Source organism: Colius striatus, chromosome 11, assembly GCF_028858725.1.
Source record: "Colius striatus isolate bColStr4 chromosome 11, bColStr4.1.hap1, whole genome shotgun sequence".
NCBI classification, from domain to species: Eukaryota; Metazoa; Chordata; class Aves; order Coliiformes; family Coliidae; genus Colius; species Colius striatus.
This window is the reverse complement of record NC_084769.1, coordinates 28,814,462-28,838,678: the sequence shown is the minus strand read 5'-3', so window position 1 is coordinate 28,838,678 and position 24,217 is coordinate 28,814,462. Positions and strand designations below refer to the sequence as shown.

The following is a 24,217-nucleotide window of genomic DNA, read 5'->3' as shown; positions in this document are numbered from 1 at the left end:
TCCACTTTACTGTGAAGAAGTGAAATCTTACATTCCCCTGCAGAGAAATTATAGATCACACACCCAGGGAGCTGCAAACATGTTTTGCCATATCATTTTGTATGCTGGTTAGCAGCTCTACTGGTTCATCTAAATGATTCACCAGGTAAGAACTGTGATCCATTTTCAGCTTTAAGAGTGCCAAGTAGCTTAGTCCAAATAAAGCAGTTAACTTGTGACTGATGTTTGATTAACAGTCCATGTGTTGTTATTTTCTCTATGATAAGTAAAGCCTGAAGTAGTTTGTTTTTCTGTCACTGATTTATTTATCTTCCAAGCACAAAGAATATAAAATCTAATATTTTGTGGCTTTGCTGTAGAATTTGTAAGAGCTTCTGGGTTTACTTAAAGCTGAACCAAAAGATTCAGAATACTTAAGACAGGCTTCTTTTATCCAAAATGCAGTTAAATAGGTATTTGTATGTTAAAAAAACCCTGTAACTGAGACACTTTTAGCTTTCTGCTTTTTTCTTCTTTTTTTTAAGCCCTCATTTCAGTAATTCTTCAATTGTACAGAATTTCACAGGGTAGACTGGCTTGAATACCTGACTCTTCAAAAAACAACCAGAAATAAAAGTCATTTCAGGTTTACTGGGTTTCATTGTTAACCCCCACTTGCAGGTCACCTTTAACATCAGCCATGAGACACGTGCTTGGGTTTTCTGAAAGGAAAGAAAGCAAAATGATGGCCTGTCTGTTCATGCTGTGCTACATCATGTTGGGGTTTGGATTTCATCATGACAAAGAGTTTTTCTTGCCTCTGTTCTATAGAGAGACTCAGAGAGGTCACCTCTTTACTACCTGGTAAAAAGCAATGAAGGGGATGATCTCTTCTTACATCACTGTCTCCTCGCTGCCAAGGGACTGTTTTGCAAGGGATATAATCTCACAGGACAAACTGTCTTCTTACTTTGTCAGGGAGCACTTCTTGAAATAAAACTTCAAAGACAGCCACAGACTAAGTGGCAAATGAAAAGTCCACATTTGGCTGCAGTCTCTTTCATGTCTAAGCAAGACATACGGAGACTCTGGGTGATGGCATCAGGCAGCTCAGGCCGTGATTACAGAACAAGACAAAGCAACAAGGTCCTATCTGTGTCCAGATTCTCACTGCAGAACTCTGTTGTTTGCACTGTGATTGCACATTGTTTGTTTTTATCTACTTTTAAAGAAGAAAGTAGAAGCTCATGTAAGAATTAAATTATGCAAACAACAATCTTACAGAATCAAACACATTACACTGTGTCTTTATACAGGTCTTCTCAACATACACAAAAAACAACTGACTAAAAAGACCATGTAGTCCCTGCCTCTCAGTATTAAAGACACTGCAGTGCTGTTTGTAGTCAGTGGCACTAAGACCTTCTGTTGCTTAGTAATCAATGTGCTTATAACATAAAAAAAAACCCCAAAACACTACATGTTTCAAAAAAATCACTGCATGATGCTGAGGTTCGTTAAAATCTGTCTCTGTATCTTAATAGGTGAGATACTCCTATTCTTTGCTATTTCAGACCAATACTTCCCACAGCTGATGATGGGGTTTGCATTTAAAAAGCCACCGGAACTCAAATTTGGTATCGTAGTCCTAGGAAGAAATCTGCAGCACAAGGAAGTGTTCAGTGGCTGCTGTCTATGAGAGGGGCTTGTATCTCTCAGAAGAAGGCAGATGTCTAGCAATGTCATACTAACCTCAAACACACCACGCAGATTATTTATGGGCTGAGCTGGTGGAGGTGCTTTCTTCTCCTGTTCTTTTATCAACAATACAAGGCTAGAAAATCAGATAACGTAAACGAATACAATCCCTGCCTCTCATGTAGCACATGCCATGCAGAGAGAGCTGTTTTTAGTTTGAGGACTGTGTTTGGAATTCCTTCAGTGTCAGGTTTCCAGTTACCAGTCCCTGATCCCTGGGCCAAGCACGACTGTGGTTGGACTGGATTAGCAGAACAGTCTGCAATGTATACTACATAGCTTTGACTTCTATAGGCTTTGTAGACCCATAAAAATAAAAAGTTTATGATCTGAGTTACTAGGGGGAAAAAAAGAGGAAAAATCTCTCTTCCCTTTTTGAAGAATTCGTATTTGTTTTGTATTTGGAAGAGGAGGGATCTATATAAGTTAGTTTGACATTCAAGCGTGAGTTCATTTCAGATGTAGTGCAGGCAGGCCTGATTCTCTTCCCATGCTTTGCAAAGGTTAACAGTGGCCTTGACTGGCCTGAACATAAGAACTTATATGCATAGCTTTTCTCTTTCTACAGTATTATGGCATGGAATATTTAGAAACAAAATCCAAAAGCACCACAGTCCTCAATGGTAAGTGCATAAGCATGTTTATATTACTCTAGTTGAAGTCTAGCCTTAAAGAAGCTGGAGAACAAAGTCCCTTACTGTTTCAGCATTTTGAAAGATGTTGGGCTCCAGCAAGCCACCTGGGCAGTTCTTAGCAAATGGTGGCATTTAGGTGTCTTACTTCTTTTTACATCGGGGATCAAGAATAAAATTTAGTCACATCCTAGCTTTCCATGGAGTTAGGCAGACTGCAGAAACAACTTTAGTATAGGAAAATAGTAGTCTGATAGGTTTAAAATTGTACTGTAAGATTTCTTATGACAGCGTGAACAGCCTATTTTGCAGGCGAGTAAACTGATTGTTCTCAGTCCCTAGTGGAACAAACTATGTTACAGATTGGTAACATCAGAACTTAGAGTGCCCTTTAATTAAACCCCTTCCCATCAGCAACAAAGCCATAAAACATTGTGTTGCTTCTTTTGCTCCAGAATTAGTTTATTTTCCATAGCAGATCTTAGACCAGATCTCAGACTTAGATCTTATCTTCTGATAATCCCATCCTGCAGACAAAGCTCCGCTTTCTTTCCTTCCGCAAATCCAACCTACAACTATAGGACCTGCAATAATCAGGATTAAAACCCTCAAATCATCAGCAACAAAAACCCGAATATACTAGACCAGTGCTCTATAAATGCCCTATAAGCATTCAAAACAACTAGTCCAATAATCCTTCCTACTCAATTCCTTACTTGTTTTGTTAATACGCTCTCAGGCATGGTACATCTCTTGTACCAGAAGGCATAAAATAAAGTAGCACCTATTGAACAAGACATTGCTATTCTGTGATCTCTTGAAGTTTAAAAGGATCTTAAGTAGATTAGTACTTTAAGTAGTGAGTCATTACAACATGTGTCATTTCATATGTTATTCATTATTCAACACAACATAATGTTGTGTGAGTCATTAACCTCTTGGCATTGGTAACCTACTCTCAATGCTAAGCAGTCATGCTTGTTGCTCAGGAACACCCATGCTCTGTCACAGAGAGACCTGGATGAGACTTTAAGGATCCCTTGGTCTTTTGTTTCGCAGATCAGCAGGGGCCAAAAGCTCTTCCTACAGACTAAAAGACTTCTTGGCCTTTGGTCTCTTGCATCATGTTTCTGAGATGACGCTGGCTGAGTTACATTGGAGGGGAGAAAACTTCTTTTTAAAGGACATGTGCACCTTAAGCCAGCAAAAGAAGCAAATGTTTAGGTTTCTCAGATGAATTTTGCATTTCAATGTAGACTTGAACTAACACGAAGAAGACTGAATGCATGCAGAACTGCCGCCACTGGGGCAAGATGCTGAAGTGAAATCTCTCATGGTACTATCTGTATTGCACTACTGTGCAATAGTTCCAATGGACACGGGGACCTCTTTATTCCTGCCAGGAGAAGAGCCAGCTACTTCCCTCAAGAGCAGGCAAGCAATGAACAGAGCAAGATATGCAGAGAGACAGGACCCCAACTCTGGCCTCAACACAGCAGCAGCCCCAAAGCCAGAAATACTATCCAGATCTCTTTGCCTCACCCTAACTTCTACTGTCAATCTCTGCTTTTCTGGATGCTATCAGGGTAGAAATTAAAGGTAGTGGTTCAGGAGATTTTAATCTGTTGCCATAATCAAAATCCCTCTTCAGAAGAAAACACACACTGCTCAGGCTCCAGGAGACCTCCCCCTGAGCAAGGAAGCCTCTCTTCACCTATCCATTTATAGAACTACTGCTAGCCACACTGTGATTTCAAAGACACAAACTCAAATTTCATCCTATTCTTCTTTTTCATGAGATGAATTTAAGGCATGGTGATTATTCAGCTGTGCTGTTCAAATGGCTTTCAAAAAAATCACAGAAATCATGAAAAGAATCCTCCTAAGTAATAACAACCTGGGTCCAGGCCTTTACTATTCAGTAAAAACCTGTAAAAAGTGGTTATTAATGTTATTACCGAGCTTTTAGGTTGGGTTTTTGTTTTGATTTTTTTTTTTAAAAAAGCATCTCTCATTTAAATTAAAGCAAACCTTGCAGCATTTTCTCCAGTTGCCATGATGAAGCATGGCTGTCAATTCTGCCTCTAATGGCACAAACTGTGTAGTAAAACCATTTTTCAATAAAAAACAAAACCAATTTTTGAAACCAATTGTAGATGGATAGTTTCCCTTCCATTTTGTTTCTTTTTGGGTCCAGACATTGTTAAACTCACTAGGACGTACCTTTTTTCACCTTTGCAACAAAGGCAAAGCTCAAGATTCAGTGGAGAATGATGGCTGCTTTTTGGGGGCAAGTGGGATGTTAAAAATAAGCAGCTCTTATTTCTTTCTTCAGGCAGTTCCCATTGTTCCCCTACTGCTCATGTACTGATTTGCTCCTAAACAGCACAAACAGCCTGTAAGAACATCCTCCTTCCCTATATTTTCTTTTGTTAGAACCATTCATTTCTATACAGGCATTAGATTATAGATTTCCTGGCTTGCTGCACTCCATTAACACTCTGGTAACCACTCCTTTTCCAACCAACCACTAAACAACACCTTTAATAATTGAGATTTAAAGGCTCAGGACATGACAAACAGCTGAAGTTGTAACTTCACAGCTGCCTCTACAGAAGTGTGTAAATCTCCAGATTTGGATAGGCAAATCAGTTAATTAGACTTGCATTAAGTCACAAACTTTGCGGGTGCTCTGACAGCAGATGTCCTGAAGTTGAGCTTTAAATAAGAAGGGTCAAACCTCTCAATCCCACTGGGACAGGAGAGATGGAAACATCCCACCCAGTGCCCTGAGAGCAGTAGCACTGACTGCAGCTGCTGTGACTCGCAGACGGCCACAAGCACCCTAAAACTGCAGCCCGTTCCAGCTGTGTTTATGCTGGCTCCTTCCATAAGAGCTTCTACAGTTACACGAACACCAGCACAGCTGCAGCAAGCAGAGTGACTGCCAACTAGACATCTTCTACCTGCTGACCGTGGTGGAGATGACTCTTGGTTTGCCACCCTGCATTTCCTACCTGCCAGCACACAGGTTGCTCTTTCAAAACTAGGTTCTGCAAGTTGTGGGGCTGAGTGCCACTTCCTCCTGCCCCTACCTGCGGCTGAGGAAATGTTATGTGGATGGTCATGAGTTGCTGTTTGCCAGTAAATGTTCAAAGTCAGTGGGATTCTGAGCTGCAGGCCACTGGCCTCTTCAGAGACACGGGTAGTAAGAGATTAACCTTCAGTCAAAGGGCCCAAGTGCCTGTGCTCCATCTCTGCATGAGTCATCTCCCTATTGCTGCATTCAAAAACACTGTATGTAATTAACTGTTATCAGGTTGTTAAGCAGTGTGCTGAAGTGTGAACTTACCATTCAATTGTTTCCTTTATTTACAAAGCCCCTGCCATTCTCTGAGGCTTCAGCCTGGGACAGGCTGTTGACTCCTCAGATGAGGAAGCTTTAGCACACCAGATTCTGGTAGCAGAAGCAGATTCTGGAGAGGTGAGACACAGCCGTGAATCTCCTCAGTTCCTCAAACACCCCCTCCAGATAGCCTGCAGAATACCTGTGTGCAAATGAGACACATACAGGCCACTGCCACTAAATACATCACTGTAACGTTGCTTTGAGACCTCAACCAACCAGCATGGAGGAAACATACAACACAGCTGCCAGCTGCTGCAGCCCTGCCTTAGAAGTATAGGTAGACTTTTTACTCATATTTCTAGCATTAATTTTAATGCCTATACAAGCTATGTGGTCCATTCATAGATGAAGAGGACATAACTCCTGACTCTCACGCACTTCTGCGAATAGTTCTTTGTCTTCCCCTTTTCATTTGATGGACTTTGTTTCCCTAAACAAAGAAAAACTGGAAGTCAGTGGACATCATATAAGACCACAAGCTGGAGACGGGAGGACATGACAACAGGGCAAGGTGCCACATCCCCTGATGGTCTCTCTGCTGCCCTCTACAAGGCCCAGATTTGGTTTTCTAAAGCCCATAGCTTTCACGAACTTTTTTGCCACTTCCCCCTCCTGGCCTGACACTGTTCTATTCTTTGCTTTCTTCCCCAGCAGTACCAGCCCTAGCAATGCCTGCAGGAAGTCCAAGATTACACAAGACATCATCGGATTTGTGTGATTTTCTTCCAAGCATTCCTGGTCTGGGGCAGTACCATGCACCCGGCAAGACTAGCATGGCTTCTGGGCATGCAGTGGCCTTTGCCAACTGACGCAATCATCAACATCCCAGATCTCTGTGCACTCTCTCACACTGTGATAGAGGAGATATGTAGCTTCTAAACAAATTTCTTCTGTGCCATCTGCACACCATGCTGCATACCAGATGACAAGATAAAATTTGCAACAGCAAAGTTCTTGGAGCACAGAAACCTTCTAGAGAGAGAAACAGAGCCTGTGTCAACACAGTTTTACCAGCTTAGTCATGAATCTAGAACAGAAGACATCAGGATGCTGAAACTGGAAGAGAGAGCACACAGCAGAAGACAGAAAAAAATGCTTTAAAGACACACCGAAACACTCCATCTTTGGAAAAGCAATGCCAACAGCTGGGAGTTAGTGATGCCTCACATAGGCAACAGCACAGCAATTGGAAGGTAGGGGCAAGCCAGTACTGAGATAAAGAACCTTTGGACAGCATCACCAGGTATAGACTCTACTTTCATTTGAATATATATATGACGTGTCAAAGACTACCATGTGCAGTAGAGCCTTATATGCAAGATGTGGTGCGGCAGTAGCTTCAGCTTAGGTAATGATGAACACCACCACAGTCAGAGAGGCACCCCTGCTCTATCCAGCAAAGCTACAACATGCCATCAGTGAGAAAAAGGAAAGCAATAATACTTCCTGATCTGAACTTGTTAAGAACCTGGCAACAACTCCAGACAGCATGTTTCAATTTGGCTGAGGGAAAAAAAATAAATAAAAACACTTTCTAACTTGAAACAATCTTTTACGTAATGAATCAATTATCTTTGCTCTAGTATGTTCATCAAGAGGATCATCACTGAAAATAACAACCAATTTATAGAGCTCATTTAAAGCCACAGTAAGCTAGGCTGCTGATTCACTAATGAACAATAAAGGTCACTACTACAATATCATTCTAAGTATTTTCAGATTGTGTGGTGTGATAGACTTGAAGTGGCCTGTTCATAAAAAAACCATTAAGATACTTTGCAGGGGGAAGTAAAGATGGAACAAAATCTGCGCTCTGCCTAGATACCAGTCTGAGGGGAGGGAATAACTCATTGTGATGAAGAACTTTGTACCCTAGTCATCTGGCCTCAGCCAAAGCCTCTGGATGTCACTGGAAGCATTTCAATGAGCTTTGGATTAGGCTCTTGTACAGGAGCATGGTATCTGAAAGGGGAGGAGACGGCAAGGAGCCAATGAAATATCTGTATCCTGGAATGAAGTCAGGAAGTTAAGGCCTGACAGCCTTAGACAGCAAATAAATAGTATGAGTACTAGATGTGGGTTGCTCAAATGCCCCACTCCATGAGCAAACATTCCTTTTCAATTGTGTCTTTCCAAGTACTCAGAGAAAAGACTGACCAAAATACAGTTAATTAATTTTTTTACTTTTTGAGTATTCATGATCTAGAGTGAGGTACATATATGCAAGTACTACGAAAAAAGACATTCTACCAGAAGAATAGCACATGGATGTTACATTTACAATTATGAATAGTGTGGTAACTGGGGCAATGTAGCAGTGTACCCTCAATTGCAGCATCACATCTTTGACTATTACAAGAACCAGATGCTTCAGAGGAAGCTGTAATTAGAGGACAATTAGTAGTTTGCATAGGCCTTACAACATAAAAACAATATCTCCTTTCCTTCCCAGAAGCTAACTCAAACCAAAGCAACTACTGGTCTAAGTCCAGATTTGCAGAAAGGTGCAGGTTTCAGAAACACAAAACACTTGATGGCATGTTGTAGCTACAGAGATGTTGATATTAAAACAACCACAACTGATAATATTTAACCTTGACAGACCTACTTTTTGAATCCTATAGGAAAAAAAGCACAGTATAGTAGGAGAGCCTGTAGTGAGTTGAGAAACTCTTATCCAAAGTTGTTAAATCTTTAAAGATAACCTGGTTTCTTCCTTAACAAAACACGTATAATTCTATTCCTAATAAATTTTGCAACATTTCAAAGACCTCCTTTTTTTAATGATCAAAAAGCAAAAGGGACATTTCATATCAAGCAGTTGTAATATAAACTACTAGCAAAGAAGAACATTCCAGTTTCTAAGACAGAAAAGCACAAGACAGCTATACCATTCTGAGGATGCAAAAAGGTCTCTGTATACCAAGGTCCCTTGAAAAACTTACACAACTTTTGGTATAAACTAGTACAACAGAAAATGAAACATCTAAGGAGGAAAAGACGGGAGTTAAGGGTTTTGTATTGATTTTTTCTTTTTTCACATTGGGATTAAAGTGATTTCAGCTGGGGCTCAGAATTACAGATGTAATTATAATTTCCATTTATATTTTTAGACTATGTACAAAGAAGTGTAATAATGGACAGCTGAGCATTTTCCATTGTCCCTTAAAAATGAAATGTTTCTAATGAAATCTCTGTAAAATCAAGGGCCACTGCAGTAATCTCTCAATAACAGAGCTTTCTTCAGATGTTTGGTGATGAGAGAGAAGGGAGAGCTGTCACCATACAGAGAAAGAAATCAAACCAAAATGACGTTAAGGTTGTTATTCTCAACAGTACTAAAGAGATTCCAAGTTAAGATCAGTAACAAATCTCTTCAAAGAAAAAGTCAAATTATTCACTAAATAACCTTTCTTGATATTATTTACAGTGTATTAAACAAAAAGCATTGCATTAAGGCAACATTAAGGAGGCATTACTTAAACCACAGAAAGTGCAGGGAGTGAAAAAGTGAAATTTCTCAAAGTACCACTGTCTGCCATCCTTCCTCCATGCTGTACAATACTCGTTTAAGGCCAGGTTTCCTGGAGGCCTCTGACAGCTAAGCAAATGATTGCTATTGAAAAGTAAAATGTATTCAAGGTAAAGCAGGTGCTTAAGTGCTCTGATGGATCTGGGCCTAAAATTTCTAGCTGTAAACCCCAACTCAATTGAATTTTTTTTTTAAAAAAAAAAGAAAAAGTTTCAAACTGCTCTGTGCCTTCTGCCATAAAGTGTGGTGCAGCCAGCACTGCAGCACGGCCTGTGCCACCCAGCTGCTTCCACTCGCTGCTCCAAGGGGGCCTGCAGCCCGCCATGCAGTAAAGACATCCTCACAGAAAAGGACGAAAACCAGCACGGGTACATTCAGGCAGCCTAAATTCAGCCTAATTCCCTAGTCAGTGAGAAATCCAGATGCCTTCAGAGACCCCTACAAAGCTAATTAGAGGAATATCAGAGGTTGGGTCAGCCAGTATGAAGCAGTAGGCAAAGCAAAGTCAGTGAGGCATTCTGAGCATGGCTACTGGGATCCTTAAAGCTTTTAATTGATTTGGAAATATTCAATTGCTGAATGAATAATTGTAAAGTGTGTTTGCCATTTGGAGATCTTTGGAAAAAAGATTGGCCTTTGGAAGAAAGTATGTCCTTTCCTCTACTCATTTTGTCCCAGCTGTTGTTTTGGGTGGTGATTTCAGCTCAAGAGCATATTGCTATTACCTCTATAAGAAAGTGAAACAAAGAAAAAAAATTGCAACCACACCATGCTTCTGAAAATAAATTCCTTTAAAATAAAGACATCTCAATTCTCAGTAAACAGATATTCCTTTTCTTTAAAGCATAGAGTCTCAGATGGAGTCAAAATTCACAGCAAAAATGCTAAAGGAAGGACCAAAAGTTGGTGACACATAAGTATGTACAACAGTACACTAACACCTAGATTCAAGCAGAAAACCATTCCCATGGATTTTCACCTGTGAAATCCTGCTGAGATTGCTTTTCCTTGCCAGATTTTGTCATGATCTACAACAGACTGCTCTCAAAGTACTTCCCTTCACCTGGAAAACAAAGGCTATTTTTCTTCTTTAAGTGAAGAAAAGTGCCAGCAGCTCAATATCCAGGGACCCCTGTTGGCTCAGGGTTTTGCTTGATAACCTGGACTGGGTTTTGTTCACAGATTTCCTGCCCTCTCTGTCTAGAATGAGCTGCCAATTTCCAAGGTACTGTCTGAGGCTATCTACTGCGCAGATCCAAACTCCTTGCTGAATTACATCTGGAGTGGAACAAAAATGGCAGATAATTAATTTTCTATTAAAGTTAACACTCTCCTCCTCTTGCTTCCCACGTATGTTATACAAGGTCCTGTTTGCATGTTCTGCTCTGTTTTTTCTGCTGTTGCAAGGGCTGTAGCTATCAATTACTCTGTGTGTAGAGAAGATGGTGACTTGAGGAACAGCCTCCAGTTTACATAACTCCTAACCTCATTCCCACTTGTACACTTAAATTAATCCTGTTGGGCAACAGGCCTGAAGCAGAGAGGTTCCTGAGGCACTCTCTCCCCCACCATTTCCCTCCTCATTGAATGAGGTTAATCAGAACAGAACAACTCTTTAATATTTATTCCTGGAGAATCTCACCTGTTCATGCAGAACTAGTTGAGGTCACAGTGATACCAGACACAAGCCAGAAGAAGGTATGAGCTCTGTCAATAGCTCTATAGCCAGATTAAGGTTATATTTGGCAAAGTCTTCAAGTACAGCAAGGACACTTACCATAAGTATGTAGTTAAGTTTTTAGCATATGCATTACGATATTTAATATATTTCCAAAATAAAACTGGCTGAAAGTCTGACTAGTGGCTGATGTACTATTTAATAGCAACCACACACCTATAAAGTTTTGCTGGTGCCATTTCTGGCATATTGATGACACGTTTACCTGTGGTAAAGATGCTCAATAGGTTATATAGATTTTTCCCAAACAAGCATCAACTAACAAACAGTATCACCTTGTGCTTTGTTTATGCCATATTTTAAAGAACTGTTCTAGCTGAAAATTTTGTACAGGTGCTAAGTGACAAAATTAGTACTAATTTACATAACTATTAAATGTTAGAACAATGCAATCTTTTCCAACATTGGAGATGAGCATAAAGATTCTTAAGAAAGCAGGAATTAATTTTCTCTTACAGGGTACAACAGGAATTTTAGCTCCATGCTTCCTCTTAATGAAGTTACTGGTCCCTAACTGCTAGTGATCTGAATGCATGCATTCCTTCAACAACCTTGAATTACATTAATTTTTAAGTCCCACTTTTACTTCACTTATATCTATGGTAAGATGGGTTGGGATGGAGAAGAATACAGACAGCAGGCAAAGATATGTTCTTTTTTCTAGGATCTAGAAAGTCTAGGAAGACTGCTAACACTGGTAGGCAGAGTTCCTGAGGAAAACCAAAATACCCTAATCAGAGTATATCAAATTACTACCAGATCAACTCAGACAGGAAAGAAATGAAGGAATATGCTCTAACAGAGATCTCATTTCAGTTTAAACTTACTTCTGACTGGAATCAGTATGAACATGTCCATAGATTGGAGTAGTTCTGGATCAGGCTTGTACTAGCTTCTACAACATTTCCTGCAGAAAAAGGTGTTACTCAACCTGAATCGACATATCCAAAGCATGACTTTCTAAAGTGTTAGAGTTGAAGAGCAGCATAAAAGACTTAGGTGTATTGATGGGCAAAGAAAGTTTCACAAAACCCTCTAGAATTTAGAATATTCTCCTGTTAAGTGTTTAAGAAGCTTCTGTTCTGAGGAATTAAATATGTCACCTACTTATGAAATGGAAGCATTTCGGCTGCCAATTGTATGAGCTGTGTTGAAACAGCTGCTCTAGCAACTGTTTCTACTATTAAATTCTTCAGTGGTTCTTTTAATCCCAAATTAGATACCTCTTTCCTTTAATCACCAGTTTATATAAAAGCTCTGTCCTCACAAGACAGGGTTTCACTGAGGATAACAAACAACTGCAGAAATGTTTAAAGCACTGCCCAAAGCATTGCCCTTCTGTTTCTCTACGGCTTGCATCTCCCCCATCCTGTTTCTTATTTCTTGGTGGGTGGCACACTGAGTGCTCATGACTGTCCCCAATTTCTTTGTAAAAGAACCCAGAACTATATTCAAGTTCTTAAGATTTTGCAGTCTGTCATTACCTTCAGCATGCAATTAAGACCGTCTACACACAACTCACTTTGCTACTTTGTCACCACAATCTCCTTTCTTTTTTCCCAAATATGACAAAAATATCTGCAACAGACTCACTTTAAATGGCTTGCTATTACGTGTTTGAAACTTGCCATCATGACAGTGCAACTTCCTATTTCTTTTTCACATCTTTCCTGCCTTTTTTTTTAATGATCCTGCTTTACAAAGACTAAAGGAAGACAAAGGAATTGGCTGGATTATAGAAAACAAATTGCAGTCTGCCTCTGAGTGATAGGTGCCATCACAAAGCTGCTGCTTGGTTACAGGAACCTAGCTGAGCTATGATAGAACATACAGGAGGTTCATGAACAAATCTGTGACAGCTGCAGAAAGCTTAGTCAAAAAATCCCCCTCCAACATCCTCAGAAATCATATACATTTATACCTGACGCTGTTGGCTTCCTATATTTCTCCTTTGTTAGTTTTTTTTAAAGCACATTCACCAACAACCATCTTTCAGCCACACCTCCAGACCTTTCTATCAAGGGAAAGCCAACACTAAGAACTGCAGTGGAGTTGTCTTATGTTACAGTGCCCTTTCTCACGGAAAGAAAAACTTATTTCCTCACCTTTGCAGACTATATTTCACACTTTTTGATCAGTTCTGTATATAACCCAACATAAGCAGCAACGCTTTTATCCTTACCTGTAAAGCAGGCAGTTGAGTTTCCCAGCCTGTTGGTCTCCTGAGCAATTTCAATATCCGTCTCAACAATTCAATGGACGTATTTGCATTTTGCAGCACACATTCCCCAGGTTTCACTCAGCACATCACTCTGTTGATGCATTCGATGGGACATATGCTTTTGTTTCTTAATTTGATCTTCTTTTTAATTTGCATTCACTTATCTTTTTTCAACAGATCCTTCATCTCGGCCTAACCATTTTGTACTGACACTTCTTTCTTTCATTAAGATTTTGTTCCCTAACAGTTGTTCTGTTCCTTTACTCATTGGAGGCACAGCTAGTACAGCTTTCTTTTCTGAGGCAATGTCTCCACGACTTCGTTAAATTTTACAATATTAATTCCAGCCCTTTTGTTCAAAGGCAGTATTTTCCTCCATATCCTGTATTTTAAAGATTAATTTGGTGCACTTAGTTTGAGTGGGAGGTCCTTATGCCTGGTTATATGCTAAAATCCATACCAGATACATGTTTTTTGTAAATGTGACATTTGAAAGTATTTTTATTTACTCTGTGTAGTATCTCCTTGCAAAAAGGCTGGCTGTTTAGTTTCAAAATATTAATTGACTTTTAAACTATTCCATATTGCATTAACTGGCTTTTTGCTATGAGGAGTTGACTGACTTATTAGAAAAATTGACAAAACCCATTCCTGTCTGCCTCCTTCTACACTTCCAAAGTATTCTTCTGGGACATCTGGTGTTTAGTGTTTTTTTCAAGCTGTGTCCCAGTTGTTGCAGATATTTTCTTTGGTCAATTTCTTTTAGTTATTCTCATGGAAATTACAGAGGTGGCCTGCCAGTTGCAATCCATGATTTGATGTCATGAACCTTTCTGACTTTCTAGAGTATACTTTGTAAGTATTAAAACTTAATTTTGCTTGGATAGAGGCATCCTGTTCAAGGGATGTTTCTATTTTATCAATAAGCTGGAGACATATTTTAAAAACAAATCTCCGTCTTCTTGAATTCACCAAAGAGATTTCTGCAATTGTGATCCTGTTTACAGGTTTCCTTCCTTCTTTCAGCCAAGTCTCAGAGAAAGACAAGTGTATTTCTTTCAAATGTCTGCAGTACACTGACCCTTCCCTACCTGCTCTGCTTTCAATGCTTGAGCCTCTTCCTGTAGACAATATACACAGCTTAGTTAGGAACTTGACACAATAAAAGCCTTCAGACTGCACATACGACACTGAGGTGATATTAGTATCATGGCACATTGCAGCAGAGTAACTGAAACTAAAATAAGCCAGAACAAGTTGCAACAGATCACTTCCAGCTTCCCACAGCACATACATATCGCAAATCTGGTGTCTTGCTATTTATTTAGTATCTGTCACAGAACAGTAGGAGTTGGAAGGGACTTCTAGAGATCACCTAGTCCACCTCTCTGCTAAAGCAGGTTAACCTAGATAAGGTCACATCTTGAAATACAATGACTTCTCTGACATCTCAGTGACACTGGGCAGTTTCCACAGGTATCAGTTTTATTATCTTGCACAGTTAAGTAAAGTTAGTTAAGCAAATCTGAAACTGTTTTACATTGGAGTCAAGCTAATCTTTTAATAATCTTCTCAGCTTGGTTCCCAAGCTTTTGCTTTAGCATGTAAGAAGGATCTTTTGCCTTTGCCTGTATTTCATCTTGGCTGGTTTATTGCAACGTATCTTGGAAGTTCTTGAGTAGGACCAGTATGTCCATTAAAACTAATCTAAATTCATCTGCTAGGACTAATAACCCAACTAAAACCACACACATATTTCATTTGTAATGAGATCACCACATTGGAAGATACAGACAGATAAGACTTTGCTGCATTTTCAATGAAAGTACAGCTGTCAAGATAAAAATTGTATTTAAAAAATATCCCTGAGTTACTGATAATACTTTAGATGATTAAAAGAGAGTTAAAAATCAGGTATACTGTAGAATACATTGTCTGTATATTACTTACATATCACATCACTAGGACAACGAAATTAGGTGGCCCATTCATTTGTTTTTGTGCCCTACTTTGTTCTAATTCCATTTAAGACTCCAAATTACAAACTCTTCTTAGTTATGTAGTTATGTCAGGGAAGTATTAAAAATTATTTACATTGTAAATTTAAAAAGACCACTTACATTTGGCTCTCAAATCTTTCTCTGCATCCTCTTAATTTAAATCAATATGAGAAATGGGAGAGAGACAGAGTGTTTTCAGCTACTCAGAACTACAAAATATTTTCCCATCATCTTGATCTTCACTGTTTTCTGCCACTTTGGAGAGAAAATCTGGGCATTACTAAAACTACTATGTATTATACTATGCACCAAAAGTTAATAGGTTTGCTTTGTAACTGTATGACCAGCCACATGATTCTACTGACGTGACTGGTGATTCCAGACTGGGTTGATAAATTATTTCACTGCCATTACAGTTTTGAACCACACCCACCCACCCCACATTTATGAAAAAGACATATGTATCATTTATCTATGTAAAAAGATATATATGAGAACCATCATGGCACTGCATGGAAAATGAATCAACATTAAAAAAACCAACCAGGACATAACATCCTTGAGCTGGTGGCTATAACCACAACTGCACTGCTGGGTCAGTGCTGTGTAACATACTGTCAAATGTGAAGAAGGAAGACAAATGAAGTATACAACATGAGAAGGGGGATAGACTCTTTGCAGTGTGGGATGGAATAAGTTAATTCAAAGTGATTTAATGCAAAAAAAAAAAAAGTAATTGTGATTTAAACCAAGATGCGGGGAATTTTCATTTAAATAATTGATTTTAAACCTTGCCTTTTTATCTGTGCTTCTTGGTTAATCAATTCCCATAGGGTGGGAATGCTCTGACAAGTTGATTTGCAGCTAATTACAGTCTGCACTAAAATTGTGATTTCTTTTTGTTAACCAGGAGAATACACTATATACATATTTAAGTAATGTCAGTATATTAATTTCAGATTCTGCTAGACAATGGTGAATGATGACTCTTATTTAATAGACAATTAACTTTTTCTTGTGATTTGTGTCAAGTCACTTTCTGATGATGTTTTTGGGATTCAATTAAATTGCAGAAATCATGCATTTTGAAGTGAACTTTGTTAGTAAAATAAAGGCAAGAACATTGAAGTGCAAGAAAAAGATAATGAAATCTGCTAAGCAATCCATTCCTTCTGTTTGAGGAACCTTATCTCTTCATGACATAGGTGTTACAGAGATTTTGCTTTTGATCCGAAGAGTTTGAAATGTTTTTGACTTGAGTCTTGAGGCTACCTCATAAACTGACTGCATGGGGACTCCAGCCCCTTGAGTCAATGCTGTTTTCATGCTATATAGTGTAAGACCTAAGTGCTCAACCTATTTAATTTAAAAGGGAGGTTAAATGATAACATAAATTATTGCTGCATGAAATGCTGAAGGGGAGGCATTTCTCAGGCACAGCTTTTAAAATCTAGCAGAAAAAAATATTTACCACAGTATCTAGAAACAATTTGGGTAATTTCAGACTTAGTGAAAAAAGGCATAATCTTTTTAAACAGTAAAAGAATTAACCTCTGAAGAATGTAATGAATTCTCCACAATGTGACATTTTAATTCTAGGTTAGATGTCTTAAGAAGAGCAAGTTACATGAGCAATCTAAAGAGAAGTTTCCAACATGGCGAGACTACGTGCTGCCACAGTACTGCAGGGCTAGTTCCTTAATACATTTGCCAGTTTCCCAGTTTTAAGATGCGTGTTACATTTAAGACAGATATTCCCGTGAGCCAATTACCAGTTTGTTCAGTGGTCTCCTCCCAGCCACAGCTATACAGCTAAACTCATTTACACAAGCCTGAACTAATTTTTCCATGTCAGCAGTTCTTTTCTAATGCTCTTACTGCCTGTCCTGCTCCACCCCTTTTCTCCACAAAAATGCATGTTTTTCAATAATACAAGGATTCTAGAGAAAGTCTGGAGTGTTAGTTTTCCTTTGGAATCATCATTTCTTACCAGGAAGATGGCTGAACTTTTTGATCTAACCAGTGTCACCAGTTTCATGTCACCAGTGTCCTGTCTCAGTGTCTGAGAGTTTGCTTTTGGCCACTGACAGCTTTTCCATCAACACAAAAAAGAATGTGGCCTCAAACACAAGATTTCTCCAAATAAGGCTCACATTGGCAAGAATGGGATTTACATTAAGCCAGACTTCCATAAAAGCAAGCTCAAAAGTAAAACTGTGAACAAACAGAGCAGCTTCATCAGGAAAATATTCTGGATTACATCAAGAAAATGGGCATTAAAAATAGTTTTAAATAACAAATGTTTTTCTGGCTCCCACACCCTTGTCCTGCTCCTCTTCCCAAAAGATGAGCCTAAGAGAGGTGTAAGAACCGTGTTTTTCTCTTTCTAAGTAGGAGGATTTAACATTGCTTAATACTACTCAGCACTACTTAGCTGTAGCCCCAGGGCAACATGTAAGTATTGAGTGCAAAGAACCATATCTCTCTTGCAAAGCCTTCCATTCTGTCTTTCCCACTTTGCTACTTTTCTGCAGACATAACAGCACAATGCAGAGTGAGATGAAGACCTGCCACTCTCCTGCCACAGCCACTTATCATCTAATTCAGATGTTTGCCTCTATAGACATTTCCTAACCAAGCCTACAGACTGGCATTATTGTACCTAGAAGCTACGTGTAACTGCTAGCCACTCATTAAGCCAGTCACATACAAAGACTTCCTCCAAAGGCTGCTGCCACCTTTTTCAGCTTTTAATTAAAATGTAACCTAACACAGAAACAGATCCTCCACTCAAAGGCAAAAAGGTGTCACTGAGCTCAGTGAGACTGGGACACTGGATTTGTGGATTTGCTGCTACACCTACTGAAAAAGCAAGCTTGACACAGCTGAATTCCTCAAATACAGTTAGTACAGACGTACATAATCTGAATTTGGCCCATAGTATCTAGGTTTAATTTACAGCTTTAGAGAAAAAGAGAAAAATAAAAAACAAAAGGGCAAAGCACCAATGATTTTTCAAAGCTTAGATATTTACAACCCAGCAGCAGATATGTTTGGATACTGCTGGTAATCTGACTTCTTCATGCAGAATGCATGCCTTTGTACAGGAACCCAGTGGAGCCTTAGGGGCATTAGATACTCATAAAGCTATTTGGCAGGTGATTGTTCCTCCTTCTTGCCCAATGGGGAGGAAAACCAAAGCTCTTTTGCTCAATTTGTCCATGCTCACACACACTGGCATGACTCCTGCTGGCTTACAGGTAAGCAGAACAGTTTCACTGTATAGGTCCTCACTTCTCTTGACATGGCACAGATACCTTCCTCCTTCCTCATTAAATGAAACTGGCTTTCCTCTCTTTCCTTGCATGTGCCACACCACAGCTGCAGGCAAAGGCCTTATACTCCTGGACTCAACAAAACATTGCAATAAGAATCTGTATCCCAACATCTACAATCCTCATCTGATACCTCATCTGAGGTATCTCTTACTAAACTGGACTTAAACAATAAGTATGCAGACAATTACATACCACATCCACGACAAATGCAACTCAGTGGGTTGATCAAGATGAGGACAGGATAAGATAAAGAGAGGAAAAAACCCAAGAGCAGGAAACTATGAACTAATACTAGAATGCTGGGGAGAAGAAAGTGGCTCTTTGAGGAAATACTACCTCTGTATTTCTTTTTATCTTCCTATTTCTTTTTTTCTTCTTTTTAATAATGCTGCCCATTACAGTAGTATTCATGGATCCTCCATTAAGAATGGGTTGGCAAATGGGTAATTTTTACCTGGATTCCTCTATATTCCTGGGCAGTCAGCCATGAGAACAAAAGAAATCACTCATTTCCATTAGTGGCTGGCAATGAGACTGCATCTCCTTCTGGATTTAGACTTCACTGGAGCAATCTAGTCATTTGTGACTGCCAGGGCTTAATTACTGCAGTAACATGAAACTGCAAAACTTACAAAACCTAAGCAGGAAGGATGGCTGATGATTGCTGGAGTGCAGGCACACCCAGGGGTCTCCCACAGCTCTGCTCCTGCCAGGGTGGAAAAGCTCCAAGATGCGGGAACAGCACAGCCTGTGTGTGGCTGGGCCAGTGTTTGGGGCAGGAGGTACAACTCGGCCTAGTGTGAGCCTTCTCACTCTCCAGCATCATCTTCTGAGGTGCTGAGAGAAATTATACTCTTCACACTGATCTTCAAAAGCTTGCTGAACATTTGGATGACTTCCTAAATGGTGAGTCTTAGCCAGCTGAATACTCAAACCTGTAGTAAGAGCTGGGAAGTCATGTTTTCAGCAAGTTAAACAATGGTTTTGGGAAGAACACTGTAAAATCCATGATGTGATTCAGAAATACTTACTTTTTAAAACACCACTACAAAAAAACGCAGGGTGCAGAGGTGAGGAGTACACACATCTAAGGGACGTGCTGAGGATGCAGCAGGCTTGAAAAGGTATGGGATAGAAGAAATAGAGAGAACACTGCTGCATAAAGCAAGGGCACGTCTACATCTCTGCACCTGCACTGTTCTGCTCGGTTCTGGTCGCTGTCATTTGAAAGGAATACTGGTGAAATGAAAAGAATTCTGGATGATGGAAGTTATGTCACTGGGAAATGTCCATTTTATGAGGACAGAAAAAATAAGGTAGATGAGCTTGAAGGGAAAATGAATAAAAGGAGACATAATACAGGAACACAAAAGTTTCTGTAGAGAGTTACACTGTGCACCAACTGCTAATTTATTCTCACAATTCACAAGGAAGTACTCAACAAAATTGAAGTTTGAAATAGATAAAAAGAGTGTGCATAATTAAACTACACCTAAGTAACCTGCAAAAATCACTGCTAAAAATATGACAGGAGATATAGGTGTTGGAGGGCTAGAAAAAAAGATGCCTATCTAACCCAGGACAGTAAGAATATCCACACTTAGGAAATATGTACAGAGCACACTGCTGGAAAGGAGGGTTCTGTTAGAAAAGCCAGTTACTGCACAGGACTAATTTCCAAATAATAGCTTCAAATATCATTTGAAGGCAGTAACTAAAACTAAAGACACATTCTTTGGTTTAGAAACTACATATGTTAAAAATGCAAACATCCAACAATGTCTTGTGAGACAGTCTTTATATATTGGTTTCCAGAGGTACTATATTCTTTGTATTTTCATGTGGAATTGGACACAGCATTACACATTTATCAGTCAGTCTCTCCAGTGACACCTTTGAATGTAAATAGCTCTGTGGAACAGGAAAAGAAAGCAGAAAGAAACCATTCACTGATTTCCTAAATGCCAGCACTACTTGCCTTGAAATGGCAGCAAGAACCTCCTGTTGTTTGTCAATAGCTATTTTTGCTTTGCTTTTATGAATTATCCTGCTTGTAGGTCAAAGAAGAGGACTGGGTCACCCCTCCAAGTGTCTGGGCCCTGGTCTGGGCCACTCAGCTCTCTAATTCTAATGGGGGAATTTTACACTTTCTTCTGCTTCCCACTATCTCTTCTAGCATCGTCTTGCTCCCTTTTCTGCCTTGCTACACCTCGATTTGCTATTAGAACTCCCACAGAAAGGGGACTGAAATGTCTAAAATGCTGCTTTTTGGGTTTTTTTTACTATGCTCCACTGGTTTTAGACTCGAATTACTTCTCATTGAGCTGATAAGAAAAATTAAAAAAAGTCCTCAGAGAGTTCACTCTCATTTCCACAGCATTCAGTTAAAGTACAGAGATGCTCCACTGAAATGGGAGTGCTAGTAAGACAGTCCTTGCAGCAACAGTGGGACTTCAGTATCTGTGGCTGCTGTACTGGAGGCTTTCCACAGCAACACTCTGTCAATGCCACCTGGGATTATATCACTATAAACCTTGTCATTTGTGTCTGGCTATGACCTGTTATAACTCTTGCAGGGCCAGTTTCCTCAACGTCACGTCCTCTACCTGCAGCTCATGACTCTCGATGATATGCTCAGTGACAGACTTGTTTAAAAAAAAAATCAGAAGTCCAAATTAATAGTGCAGTTATAAAGATGGCATTAAGTTAGCAGCAAAAGGTGACAAGGTAAAACTGGAAAGTAATCTCTCATGTTGGAGTTGAACATCAGCTGTGGACTGATTTCCCTCACAGCTGGAGGGAGGCTGTGTGTCCAAGGCTCGCTGCGTACCTGGGTAAAGATGCATACTGCCTTTCCATCCCCTCAAAGTGGAGACTGTATGAACTCCCATCTGGACCTTTTCCAGGCACCTGTGGAGGCAAGAGTAATTAGAGATGAAGTTCAATTATACAGCCCAGCTCCTAACAATGCATCTCAAAACTATAAGCAGAGAACACATGATGCTGCAACATGCCAAAATCAACAAAAGAAAGACAGGGGCTCAAAGAAGCCACAAATCCCAGACATAATCTTATCACTGCTAACAAGAAAGACTTCTTTATCAAAGAATAGTTTAGAACAGGTACAATCTTCACAGCCTTTTTCTCATCTGTCTGCTAGCTAGGATACACTCTCATTCCTTGACTGGCCTATTTCCTAGAATTCAGTAACACAAGGACATAATCTAATTAAGCACACCCCTTCTGATCCCAGTGGCATAACTATTTGAATCAGAGCTAGCATCTTAGTACCAAGTTTGCTGCATGTGTGTTTTGCTTAAGTATAAATGTGACATAAACAGGCTTTGCTTTCATCCTTAACACAAATCCAGAAACCTTCCCTAATGCCACTGCAAAGCTAAGTATCCATCTGGGAGTTAAGTGCATTTATCATGCTCTGGTGCCATTTCAGAAGTGAAGCATTAGTGCACTCAGTCAAAATGCCACCTCACTACTTGGTTTGTTTTCAAGATGGCAACTGGAGTTGGCTGGAGAGTGCAATTCTATCAGGAAGGCTCCAATTGGGGTACAAAATGGTGAACTCCAATGCTTTTAGCACAAAGGAGCTCTCCCAATTTCACTCACTCAATGCCTGCTTATGGCTCAAAGTGTTAAGAGCCTTGTTAAAATGGAGCTATTAGTCTTTTGCTCCATAAATGCAGGAGGTGCTGACTGCCTTCAGTGTTTCTTACATTAGCATGTATTTCTATTCCAGTGCTGCTGGAATCAGCAATTTTATAAAGCAATGTACTACAAGGCCACTTAAAATCCCCTTCCCCTTTTACAGATTAATAGCAGAAAGGAAGTTTTAGTGCTTTTCAAACATTTTTAACAATTCATTAAAAAGAAAATAATAAATCACACCAAGCTTTCCACAAATTCATGATTATAAAAAGAGAAAACAAGCAAAAATTAACATGTTTTTTCACATTCTACAGGTTAGAGTACATTTCTGTCTGTCTGTAATTTATGCACAAGTTGCCATTTTCACTGAAGGGCTGTATAAGCTTCTGCAATGGGAAAGGTTGTGCACTCAGGTGTAGTAAAGTCTTCTCTATCTTTACAGAGAATTTCTATGTACAATCTCTTGTGGGCCCATTACATAAGCCAAGTCTAATTCAGAGAGAGGTACTATCCCTAGGAGGTACTAGGAAAGCTTAGGAATTATGCTAGACAAATATTGTTATGAACCTTGCCACTCACTGAACATCTAAAATACTCAAAAGCAAAAAAAAAATTATTTACCACTGGTCTCCTGCTAACTGCCCTTTTATCTGACACAAAACAGAATGGAACTGATGGCCACAAGAAATAATCACCTCTGTTTTGAAATGACCCATGCTTTGCAGTGCCTGACTGGATGAGAAAAAAAATAACAATAATTGCCTTACATTTAAAAAAGAGGGCAGTAGGCTAAATGGATCATTAATTCATTTTTTCCAATAGAAACTTGTAGAGAGAATTAATAAGGACAGAGTCACTTAGGTGAAGAGTCACAGTCATTTTGGCTGTTTTCACACTGCTAATTTGATCATGTTGAGGATTTCCCTTAATTCGCTAGGTACGCCAGTGAGAGAAGAGCCTCTAGATTTCTGCTGTTTTATGAAGAAGAATGAGGGGAAAAACAAATGAATGTATATTTTGGTTCACTCAGAACAAAAGCCATGTAGTATACAGTCCACCTGCATGTCTGTAGGTTGTTAATTATGCACAGCTAAAGGACGTGCCTGGTAACTGTTCATTCACAACCCTGTCCAAGTTCCCTGGTGATCACTCTCACACCTAGCAGGAATAACAGAAGTCAGTCAGTGTGAAGAAACAGATTCAGAATGGCGCCAGCATCAAGCAGCAATTCCACAACTTATACCAGTTACTAAAAAGTAAAGAAAATATTTACATCACAAGGCCTTTTTGCAGCCTGAAAACACTCCTTTTCCAATGGTTTCCTACAGACCAAATAGGAGGCGATACCCCCCGCCAGGTCTGTTTGTATATATGATTTGAGAGACAGTTGCCATAGAAACACCCTGGTGGTGGAGACACAATTTCGCTAATTTGGATCCATTGAGAAGCCGAGTTTCCCCACCCTACATAAACCCCCCGACACACTGGAAAACCATGCTCTAGCTCTGCACAGCTAATTAAAGACCCAGTCATTTTTTCTCCTTTCCCTTCTCCATCTGTCCATATGACAGTAAAAACGTACCATCACTCAGCCACCAGCAAAATGGTGCCTGGAATAAGGTATTACCCCGATCAAAAGAGAAATTGTGGAAATGGAAACACCTCCATTGCTGAAGTTACTTATTTTTCACAGAGAGTCAAGGTAAAGAGCTCCTTGCTGTCTTTTACAACAAACTAAGCTAAAAATTGCCATGAAAGGTACTAATTAACAAGATAAAAATATTCCAGCTTCTCCTCCTTTCCTGAAACAGGATGTATGTAGCTGGCCCTTGGTCCAGGTGTAGAGGTTTTAACTGCAATAGTTAATAATCAGAAAATATTTAGGCAAACAGTCATTTTAATTAAAAAAAGGATCAAAGCCAAACGGATGCTGACCATGAGGTGACC

General features: G+C 39.6%; 1 protein-coding gene across 3 annotated transcripts in view; it reads right to left on the bottom strand.

Moving 5' to 3' along the window:
- The window catches only part of PARD3B (par-3 family cell polarity regulator beta), a 407,820-nt gene that overhangs the window by 7,939 nt on the left and 375,664 nt on the right, over positions 1–24,217 (bottom strand). For all 3 annotated transcript variants that reach the window (XM_062004452.1, XM_062004454.1, XM_062004453.1), the window contains one exon: positions 21,438–21,517. In XM_062004452.1, coding sequence (XP_061860436.1) covers positions 21,438–21,517 — 80 coding nt within the window. The remainder of the gene's footprint in view (positions 1–21,437; positions 21,518–24,217) is intronic.